Source organism: Macrosteles quadrilineatus, unplaced genomic scaffold, assembly GCF_028750875.1.
Source record: "Macrosteles quadrilineatus isolate MER2022 unplaced genomic scaffold, UCM_ALF_1.0 Scaffold_2__2_contigs__length_208266976, whole genome shotgun sequence".
Lineage (NCBI taxonomy): Eukaryota > Metazoa > Arthropoda > Insecta > Hemiptera > Cicadellidae > Macrosteles > Macrosteles quadrilineatus.
The window spans coordinates 134,533,223-134,545,419 of record NW_026542595.1 but is presented as its reverse complement, the minus strand read 5'-3'; the positions used below and the strand labels follow the sequence as shown (position 1 = coordinate 134,545,419).

General features: G+C 34.4%; 1 protein-coding gene across 1 annotated transcript; it reads left to right on the top strand.

The window, feature by feature from the left end:
- Window positions 1-764: 764 nt before the first annotated feature.
- Window positions 765-7,575, top strand: LOC128987632 (apolipoprotein D-like). The gene is made up of 6 exons (XM_054408583.1): window positions 765-879; window positions 2,470-2,587; window positions 3,289-3,428; window positions 5,888-5,979; window positions 6,750-6,851; window positions 7,251-7,575. The coding sequence occupies exons 1-6, from the start codon at window positions 875-877 to the stop codon at window positions 7,379-7,381; spliced, it is 588 nt and encodes a 195-aa protein (XP_054264558.1). The 5' UTR covers window positions 765-874; the 3' UTR covers window positions 7,382-7,575.
- Window positions 7,576-12,197: the final 4,622 nt, after the last annotated feature.

Below are 12,197 nucleotides of genomic sequence, written 5' to 3'. Positions count from 1 at the left end.
AGTGGAGAGATCTTGGAAAACTTAAAAAGGGCAACGTCAGCTTAAGTTTAAGATTGTCCTTGGGTAATTTGCATTGATGACATTCATAAAACAGAGTAAAACTTTGATGATCGCCTTGACATTAATTAGATAGCAACTGGCCCCATCAACCTGGTCCGCAAAAAAGCTAGTAAATATAATCTTAGCGAGGCGTACGAGCGCATTCTGTGTCTGGCTCGCATATCTTGGTTCTTTTTTTAAGAAAAATTGGCGAGACCTGGTACCTGGTCCATATAGATAGGATGTCTACTTTGATATCCAACAGCCAATGGTGATATTTCCTGATTGTTTAATATAATACTATAACAATGCAATTAATTGTATTATACACCACTTGCTGATGGTTCATCAGGAATGCTTTTAAATAGGAAATGTTAGAATTTCACAGTGTGAATTATAAAAAAATAAATTTAAAAAACGGAAATAAGGGTAGATACAATTTGGCCTTCTTCAAAAGTTAATTAAATAACAATAAACAAATAGTAAATATAAATTCAACATCACCCTCTTAGACGAGTCTACAGTTTTAGGTCCTCTGTCTATCCAATGTCATCTTAATTATTTGACAGCTTATAAAATTCTTAATATTCATTATCATTTTGATTTCTTGACAGTTAAAAGAGGCGTTAATATTTTAGAGAGATAGCAGTAAACGCTTTATCAATATAGTATGAATTTTCCGTATGACAACTCTTAGTTTTTCAGAAACTCTTGTCGTTTTATCTTAACATTCTCTAGGGCCATTCATATCACTTACAAATATCATGTGCCGATAAACTGATTATCTTGTTGAATAATCATTCACCACATTGATGGTTTGAGGTAACAATTGGACATGAGGTAAGATTCGTTTTGCGTTCTATCAACGGTTTTTATGATTGAACTCATTTGATCACAATTTCCTATTGTTAGTGTTTAATTGTAGTACTGAACAAAGTCGTGCTCCTGCCCATGAATAATCTAATAATCATTCTTTCCGCATTGCAAGAGTGCATGAAAACTGTAGAACTTTATAATTCTCTTGTTATTCTCGTGGAGTAAAGTCAACTATTGTTCACTATGTGTATGGATATATTTTGAAAAAAATTGCAAATTTATTACATAAATTGGCCTAAAATGGGCCTTTAACCGTATCAAAGAGCAATTATGACCTTCAGACCCTTAAGAAATTTTGTTCCTTGAATAATCAAGAATACTTTAATAAAATACCTGATGCGCCCGAGACGTTAAATTTGGACACCCGTCTTTGTTTTGCTGTTTCTGTGGAAATTCATCTTAATTGCCATGTTTATTAAGTACCATTGAAGTATAGGCTACATTTATTTATTCACCAATTGTCCCCATGTATTTATTTTTAATTATTGGCTCAAAAACATTGCAAACATTTTTGACAGAAAACTTTGTTTCGCTATTTGTACTGTAAATATTTAATAAGAGGGATTCAAAAATTAAATCGACTATTTAATGAAAATCGTGTTGTTAGACCTTTATCCTTTTGCCCCTGAGGTCTTCGTTTATTTTATGCTGCACTATTCATATTTTATAAACAAATACTTTTTCCTTCCCTGTATCAGCAAATATTGCGATTTTATAAGAATAATTCTAAAATGTCAAAGGATAAGGTTTGGTTATAATCCAATCATACAAATGAAAATTCCCTAAAGGTTTTGCTTAGAGCGACAGTCGCTCAACGACGGTCAGCACATGGCCGTCGCGGGCTGCTCTAGCGGGTTTTACATACAGTAGTCCTGTTTTGCTTGAGTTAATTGTACAGTAGCTAGAGCCGCGAGCTGCAGTCGCGGGGTACAGCTCCAAGACCAGTCAGGAGCAACAGTAACTTTTTCGGAGGTATTTTCGTGACGACGTTGTAATTTTGGTTATTTCGGGCTATTACAAGTTATTTTAATATGCTTGCAGATTATTTAGATTGTAGAATTTTAAGACATATTCCCGCAAGACATAAGACATATATCCGCTTTGGGTGTCGAAATTGTTTCTGAATCAATTTTTATTTATCAAACTGGTTTACAAGTCAAGCGTGCCTTATGTAAATGTATAAAATGCCAATTATTACAGTAATGTGGCAAGAAGATATTCAAATATTAATTAATTCAAATATTTTTTATTTAAAATATTCATTTACAGTTATCAGCAGAATGTAATGTTTACTCTGCGAGAAGATCGTTTATAACACTGATTTACAATACAATTCAAGTGAAGCTTGTGTATTGCAAATTATGGTGGCGGGAGACAGTTGTTGCTCCAAGCAAAACGTACATTTAGTCTGCAGGTTTGTTGCGCCGTGGGTACTTTTACTTCCCTCCTATATAAAAAATAATGAACCTGTAACATAAAATATTTAATCCCTTACTAAAAGCAAAATTAAAGAAATATACGTATAGTATAAGTCTGTATTTCTCAAACTTCCAGGACCTTCCTGCTGGTACTGTTGTCACTGCTTGCTGGCTCTGAGGCTTGGCTATTCTCTTGGCTTCATTGGGGACGATGTCCTGAAATAAGTACAATCCCTTATATGACGTATTATATGGTAAGTGAACAAAACTAAGGAACCTCATCGTACATTTTGGTCAATTCAGGAAAATTTCTAGTTTATAAAAGTTATATTTGTCCAGTATGTTTTAATTTTTAGCTTAACCGATTTTTTTATTTATTCACCTTTACAGGTTAGTAAAATAAAAATATACAAGACCACACTCTTTTATCTCTGATTCTCCAACTTTCCTACTAGATAGAAGGCTGAAATTCATACTCATTTCTCAGGTTAGAAATAGGAATGTTATTTAGTTTTTATAATGATTTGACCAAAGGGTTGCCTTAAAGGGGAGGGGTTAAGCTTTCAATATTATCGAATACAATATTATAATATTGAGTCGGAATTAAATTTCAATATCATGGGGACAGTTGATTATTTGTTAGATATTGGTTTAACTTACATCCACATTATAGTATTCGTAATTTACACCTATACTTTTACTGTATTCAGTATACGTGTAAATAATATATTCCAAGAGGTATTTTTATTTATTCTCCATTTTAAAAACAGTAAACACGTAAAATGTTGATGGAGAAGTATTTGAACAATAAATCAGGCAAGAGTACGATTTAATTCCCCCAATGAAATTAAATGGACATTAGTAGGATAATGCAAGATGTCCAACCCAATACAAATATGTGTTTGTTCAACCATCGTGCTGAGTTATATTTATTTCACTATTATTATGTTTTCAGTACCTAAACGGCACATGGTACCTGAGGTCTGGATACAACATTGATCATCTACCAGGCACGGGACGCTGTGGATACTCACAGTACACCTACAACGACACCTCTGGAACAGCAGAAGTCAAATTCCGACATATGTCATCTTGGTAGGCTATTTTATTAAAACGTTTTTATTATGTCGCTTTCTTGTCCGCTACAAATTTTGCAACCGATTTTATACTAACTTCCCGATGAGCTAGGGACTTGAAACTTGAAACATATCTCACAAATGGAAGACAATGCAATATTATACAATTTAATTTTCATATTTCCCTTGGGCTACGCCCCATGGGCTTGTTTTTATTAAATCGATTTCTTACAAATTTTGATACTTCCCGATGAGCTAGAGACTTGAAATTTGAAACATAGCTCACAAATGGATGACATTGCAATATTATATCATTTAATTTTCATATTTCCTTTCGGGCTACGCCCCATGGGCTTGTTTTTATTAGCTTGCTTTCCTACAAATTTTGATATCAATTTTAAACGATGTAACCGATAAGCTAGAGACTTGAAATTTGAAACATAGCTCACAAATGCATGACAATGCGATATTATATAATTTAATTTTCATATTTATCTTGGGCTACGCCCCATAGGCTTCCAAATTTTTCATGTTTACATTTTGAAAGGATGTAAATATATCAACTAATTTAGGTCAGCTGTAAATACTTAAATTTGACAGTTCAAAAAGCAGAGGTTAAGAGGTACAGGTTCTGCTCCCAAGAGATTCTTTATACAAACAAACATTTCAAAATAAAGATAAACAATCTGATTGCAGATATAAAGGAGTTTGTTAATAATGTCATTTGTTATTTATTTAGTATTCTACAGGGTGGCGCAGATGGATCGGGTGGTTTTAAAATACTTGTCAAACTGTCAATTTTAAAGGTATTGGATTGAAATAAAGTGCAAAACGTGTAGTTACAATGGAAGTTTATTGACAAAAAATTTGTTAAGTTAGTTTTTAAAAATTACATCCATCTAATGCCTTCCTTCTCGAGCGACGCATTCTTGGAGTCGGTCCTTGAGGTTCCGCATTGCTCGCTCAAGCACATCACCAGGAATTGATGTGATTTCGTTGTGAATTGCAGCCTTCAATTCCTGAAGCAAGGGTCTACATGAACAAACCCCGGACCATTTAGGAATTGAAGGCTGCAATTCACAATGAAATCACATTAATTCCTGGTGATGTGCTTGAGCGAGTAATGCGGAACCTCAAGGACCGACTCCAAGAATGCGTCGCTCGAGAAGGAAGGATTTTGATGGATGTAATTTTTAAAAACTAACTTAACAAATTTTTTGTCAATAAACTTCCATTGTAACTACACGTTTTGCACTTTATTTCAATCCAATACCTTTAAAATTGACAGTTTGACAAGTATTTTAAAACCACCCGATCCATCTGCGCCACCCTGTATAAAGTAAACAATAAATCAAAAAGATTGATATATTTATAGTTAGTAGGTAGGCCATACATGCAATCTAATACATAATTATATGCAAAGAAACTTAAATAAACCTTAGATTTCCCACATGCCTCTGTCTTAATGTGATATAGACGCTTGAAATAGATTTAACATGCACACACATTAAAACTAAAAAGTATAAAATAATTTATAAATAAAAAATCTTTTTAAACAAAACGTTTTTAAACGCCCTAAAAAGTAGAAAATAATTTACAAATAATTTATAAATATGTTGAGAGAGTATAAATACTTGTACGATTTAAAACGAAAAAAGCGGGGTGCATGCAATAGATAGTTTACAATTACCTTCACCTACTGAACTAATGTATTATTATCAATTAATTGCATATGTAAGCAACGTTTTTACCAACGTTTTTCGTTTTAAATCGTACAAGTATTTATACTCTCTCAACATATTTATAAATTATTTGTAAATTATTTTCTACTTTTTAGGGCGTTTAAAAACGTTTTGTTTAAAAAGGTTTTTTATTTATAAATTATTACATTGTTTAAATGCTTATTTAGGAATCATTAGGAATTTTTAACTATGATTAAGAAAAACGAAGCTAGGAATAAAACATTATTGGGTGGGGTCATAGACTTCAAAATTCATCAGCTCTAACCGCCACGCCAGTTCGAGGGATTCGATTTGTGAGTAAGTAGAGGTAAATGTAAATGTAAATGTAGAGGTATAAAGTAACCTTTCCAAAGTTGTTTAAGATGATCTGGATGGATATGTAACGTGGATATGTCCTAAGGTTAAATCTGAAACGTTTAACTGGTGAAACGTTTGCTAGGTGCAGTGGCTTCTCCCTGCCTACTTCGAACGCTTTGGGTTCATCAAAATAGACCCTGACTTCTGCACCATTTTTAGTAACTGTTAACCTTTATGTGAATTTGACTCATCAAGCTTAACAAGCGATTACACAAATATTTAATTATATTCAGCTACAAATTGTCATAACAAGTAAATAAATAGCAAATTGATCTCTGATTTTTGTGTGAAGATGAACTACATAGAAATTGATAACCATGAGGCCACCACTTCGATGTATATACTTGAATTTGAAGTATATTCATGCAACCATTTACAGGTTGAACCGTTGGGAGTCTGTCAATGGAACTATTGCACAATCTCTACCTTTAACGTATGGAAAGATGACCTTAGACATTCCCAATAGATGGGGTGAGTACTAAACACCTTTATTGACACTTTAATACATATAATGAACAACTCTGTCAAACAACACAGTAATCTGTATCCTGTGATAAAATACAAACTACACAGTGGTTATCATGTTGTTGGTGCAAGTCAAATGTCCCAACTCCTTGTGATCCATGGCGGATATAGGTCATTTTCCTTACCATGTCTCCTTGGTTTTTTAATACTGTGTAAGATAAATTTGAATCTAATGCCCAACAGGCTTCCAATATGATTAAATGTGATGTTATTAATCAAAATAAGGTGATCGGATGAAAATTAATAAACTTTATGAGAACACGTTATTGTAATAGACCACGTCAACTTGGAATAAATGACATTAAATTTAATAAAGAAACATTTTTAAGTGATGCAATGATTTTGATCTAATTTAGCTCGTCTTTTCCTTTTGTGTATCCTACCCAATATCTGACGAAAGTTATGCTATGCCAATAGAAAAATTCCATATCATAGTTTTATGTATCAGGGGTTTGATCAAGTAAAACTCTGAGCTTAAATTTGCATGACTCACACAGCTGTTACATGCCTCAATGTTGTTTAAGTTAACTTGAAACCCAATATTTTTCGGGAAAGTCTTACATCAAGGGCTTTCATTCAAGTAGGCCTATGCGGTTGATAGGTGTGCGGCTGACGGTTTTCCCAACAGTTCGTGATCCTTGGTAGCTTTTATATAGAAAAGCCACTTTACGATTTCTTGTGTAAATTATTACTAACGAAAAGATCTGTTTCTGTAGGTTTCTGGGACGAGACAATGCCCTACTGGGTGCTTGACGAAGTTCTGGCAGATTATAGCATTGTGTACAGTTGTAAAAACTTCCTGTTCAATTTTTATTCTTGTGAGTATATATAATATAGGTAACAATAATGGTATTTTAGTATGTACTGGATCAAAGGCATGATATTTAACGAATATTGTCTAGTTTTATGTTTGAGGTGCATTCTCACTGATACACATAGCTGTGTAGCTGAGTGGTTAAAGTGCTCACTAAAGTTACTAGTAATCAATTGGTCACCGGTTCGATCCTGAGAAAAGATGGTCGAAACTGGACCCAGCTGTCCTTGAACATTGGGCTGTTAATCAATGGTCCTGGCTAATGAAACCGTGGTCGTAGTCAGTAACAAAGCTACACAAGGTATCTCGCTCCATTCTTCAAACATATTTGGGTTAAAATACGCACCTAGGTAGCGTCCATCTCAACTGGTTATAATAAAAGTAATATTATTTGTTGTTACAGACAGCAGTTGGATTTTGACTCGATCGCCAATCAGAGATTTGGCAGACCTTGAAGAGGAATTGAAAACTTACAACCTAGACCCAAACAAATTTGTTAAGTACGACCAAACTAATTGCCCTCCTCATTACTAAACTATTAGTACCATTTTTGTAATCTGTTAAGGGGGTAAATGTCTTTAATATTCTCAATCAAATGTGGTAAAATAAGAAGTTGTGCCAAACCTTACCAATTTTCAGTGTATAATAGTATAATAATAATAGGTGTATGTATTGCCTACATTACCTTGAATCGTGCTAAAATAAAAAATAATCTATGTATATTCAAAGCAGCATTTTGTCTATACCTACCTTAATGTCCTATTTTTTTAACATTCTAGTGTTTATGATAAACCCTGTAAAAGCTACAGTTATTAAAGTTTCCAATATTATTGTTAAAATGATCCATAAGAAGGGCGCTGGAAAAGAGGGGCAGGTGGATTTTGCCCCCCCCCCCTGGAGCATAGATTTTTTCAAATAATGGTGAATATGGGTAGAAACACTTCGGCACTTCACACAATTATACAGTGCCTCCCAAAATTACCTTGTTATTATTTTAATTTGACTTTAATGTTCATACAGCACTTAGGACGTGTATAGTTCCATCTTCAACATTTGTTTGCGTCACTAAATTGAACATAACTGAATTCATTTATCCAATAGCAAATTTATCCTATAGTAAAATAGTGTTATTTTACTTTAGGATACAAAATGTACTTGCAGTATCTAAAGTCAATGTTAGAAGAAAATATAAGTAGCAACTACCTCTATGTAAAATACATCATATTAACGTAAAATCCAGTAACGTAAACATTGACGTTAGAAATTGTGTAACAAAATTGAACAAAGTAAACTTTGTAACTAACGGTTTTTAACAATATATGGCTCGACTGTAAAAATGCTTATTATCTTATTCACTAATTAACTAGGTGTAAAATGCAGTTTTCTGCTTGCAATATTGAGCGGAGCTAGCATATTAATCCAATAACTTCCCAAAAGTCATTGCTATCTGGTTAAACTAAATGAGATGTATACTAAGTCAATGCTAAATCTAGTTCACTTAAATGATGCGACGCTCTTTCCTGCACTGGAAAAATATTACAAGTACCGTCGCAAATGTTTGCCGAGGATAGCTCAGCCTACAATGGCTGGGTGAAATTCCAGTGTCTGCGATGAGGAACCAATAGGCCAAAAGCAGATGTCTAGCCGGTATAGAGCTGGCTCATACACGGACACTGTGAACAAGTAAAAACAAGTCACCGTGAAACAAATGTGTAATAATCACCACAATTATGCTGTTGTAATAATCACCACCATTGTCGTTGAGCTGTTGTACAATGAGATGTCTCCTTACAGTATTCAAAGTAATTTGTACATCTGCTTCACAGAAATTGGATTGTCTACTTATGTTTCTCGTAAATGAGATATCTACTTGCAGTATCCTTATAAGTAGGCCACGTCAAGGACTGTTCACACCGGCGTAGCCAGACGTATTAATACGTTTTCGAAATACGTAGCTGACGTAGCTCTTAATGTAAAGGACTGTTCACACCGGCGTAGCCAGACGTATTAATACTTTTTCGGAATACGTAGCTGACGTAGCTCTTAATGTAATTCATAGAGAGTGTTCACACCGGCGTATTAATACGTGAGCTACGGAAGCTACGGCGCTGCCGCTACGCCGGCTAGCTACGCGTAGCTCGCATCGCCGAATACGCGCATGCGCACTAGCACACCGGACTGTCACCGCCACCCTCCCTCCACCTTATAATAAATTTATTTAAGCGGTAAATGTTGGATTATAACACAAAAATTAAGAATCACTTTAAAAAATCATTAAATCACTATAACAGGTTTATACTCAATGCTATAACATAACAACCAAGAAAACTTTATATGATCAATATAATAATACTTCATCATACGAGTACCTAATGTTCACTAACATTTTGCTTGTAAATCTCCTTATCAAAAAAGTCGTCTCTCTATGGCTTATTATGGTTCATATTGTGGGCTGATATTTATGAAACATTAATGAATTATTTTTAGACATAGGCCTACGTCTTACTTACACCATAGAATATTTTATCATGTAATCCATGGATGAGCAAAATTATTGCATGTTTTCTGATAATATTTATTTTATATTATAATATATCACAAGTTTTATAGTCTACTACTGTATATACGGCCTAAAATTAGAGTGAAACATGTTTATCAACATTAACTCATTAATCAACAGACTTTTCAGGATATACTATAAAAGCAGCAATTGAACCGTGACAATCTTAACTGAAATCCATAAAACGCTAATAAAAATAAACAATAAAATTACCAAATATAAAATAATATAATAAAATAAACCAACAACAGCCGGCTCACCGGCTACGTAGCCGTCAGACGTAGCTGCGGTGTGAACAGTGCACGGTCAACGTATTAATACACCGAATACGTCTGCAGACGTCGGGCTACACCGGTGTGAACAGGCCTTAATTCATAGAGTGTTCACACCGGCGTATTAATACGTGAGCTACGGAAGCTACGGCGCTGCCGCTACGCCGGCTAGCTACGCGTAGCTCGCATCGCCGAATACGCGCATGCGCACTAGCACACCGGGGCTGTCACCGCCACCCTCCGTACACCTCATAATTAATTTATAAGTGGTAAATGTTGGATTATAACACAAAAATTCACTATAATTAAAAAAAATCATTAATTCGCGTTAATCTATCACATTCAAATTAGACTATAACATAACAATCTTAAGACAACTTTATATGATCAATATAATAATACTTCATCATACGAGTACCACTATTTTTTTGTTTATGCTTGCAAATCTCCTTATCAAAAACAATGTCTCTCTCTTAATATGGTTTATTGTGGTTCATATAATGGGCTGACATTTATGAAACGTTAATGAATTATTTCTAGACATAGGCCTACTACGTCTTTTTACCTACACCATAGACTATTTTATTATGTAATCCTTATGGACGAGCAAAATTTTTGCATGTTTTCTGGTATTTTTTTTATATTGTAATATAGTGCAAATCTTATAGTCTACTATATACGTCCTAAAAATTAGAGTGAAATGTTTTTGTCAACATTAACACATTAATCAACAGACTTTTCAGGGTAGCCTACTATAAAAGCTGCAATTGAACCGTGGCAATCTTAACTGAAATTCATGAAACACTAATAAAAATAAACAATAAATTAACAAATATAAAATAATATAATAAAATAACAAACGACAGCCGGCTCACCGGCTACGTAGCCGTCAGACGTAGCTGCGGTGTGAACAGTGCACGGGCGACGTATTAATACACCGAATACGTCTGCAGACGTCTAGCTACGCCGGTGTGAACAGGCCTTAGTGAATACAGTAGTTCGTCTGGTTCTCATATAAATTAGTTAGTTGTCTACTTGCAGTATCGAATGTCAATGGTATTTTTGGTTCACATAAATAGAATGCCTTTTTGCTTTATCCAAAGCCAATGATCTATTTACATAAATGAGATGCCTTTAGCAGTATCCAAAGTCTGGTTCATTTAAATGGAATATCTATTTGCAGTATCCAAAATCAATAGTACTTGTGGTTCATGTCAATTTGATGTCTATTTGCAGTGTAAGTCAATGGTATATTTTTGGTTCGCATAATTGAGAAGCCTATTTGCAATATCTAAAGCAATGGTATGTCTGGTTCACGTCAAAGCGATGTCTTTTGGCAAGTCAATGGTATATTTCGTTCGTAACATAAATTAATTGCCTATTTGCAGTATAACTTCTTGATCAGCATCGTACGTGTTACTAAATTACCTGAAAAAAAGCAAAAATATATACATCCAATAACACTTGTAATAATATGTTTGCAATTATACTGTTGACTTACAAGACGGTAAATAAATATATAAGGTGGTAAGTGGTGATCGATTTCGATTGGACACTCGGGTCTGATGATGATTGGAGTGTCCAACCACTTACCAACTTTTATTTACCGTAAGTCAACAGTATAAGTGTAAATATATTATTACAAGTGTTATTAGACGTATATATTTTTGTTTTTTTTTTCAGGTATTTGCGGTATCCAATGTCAATGTCTGGTTCACGTAAATAGAATGTTTACTTGCAGTATCTAAGGTCAATCGTATCATTGGTTCACATAAATGGAATAGCTATTTGGAGTACCTATCTAAAGTCAATGGTGCATTACCCTAATTCCAGCGACACTAATTAGTTATGTAGTAAATTATGCTCAACAGCTCAACTATATTAATAACATCGTTCTTTCCTTTCGTTCTGTATTTGTAATGTGCTAGCACGGAGCATTGCTCGTGGTGTTTAATTTGTTTGGCAGGTTTAAAAAAATTACATATTTGCCTAACATGTTTAGTTTCTATAATCTAATATATAAAATTCTCGTGTCACAGTGTTTGTCTGCAAACTCCTCCGGAACGACTTCACCGATCGTTATGAAATTTGGTGTGTAAATTCTGTAGGTATGCGAATCGGACGTAAACTATTTCCCGTTTCGAAATTCTTAAAAGGGCTCCGCCCCAGTGGCTCTGGAGTTTCCCATGTTAACCTTATGAGAAATGGAATTAATGAATCTTAACAGCTGTTTCAATTAAACAAGTTGGTTCTGTTCTATGATGTTCAATAGCATTAAAGTTACAAGGATTACCAACAGGGTGCAGCACTATTATTTCTTTTACATTTATGACAACAGCTAATTTGCAACCAAAAGGTGAGTGAGCGTAGCGAACGAACTTCAACCTGGAGGCGAGTTAGCGTAGCGAACGAGCTAACCTGAAGGCAAGTGAGCGCAGCGAACGAGCTCCAACCTAAAGGTGAGTGAGCGTAGCGAACGAGCTCCAACCTAAAGGTGAGTGAGCGTAGCGAACGAACT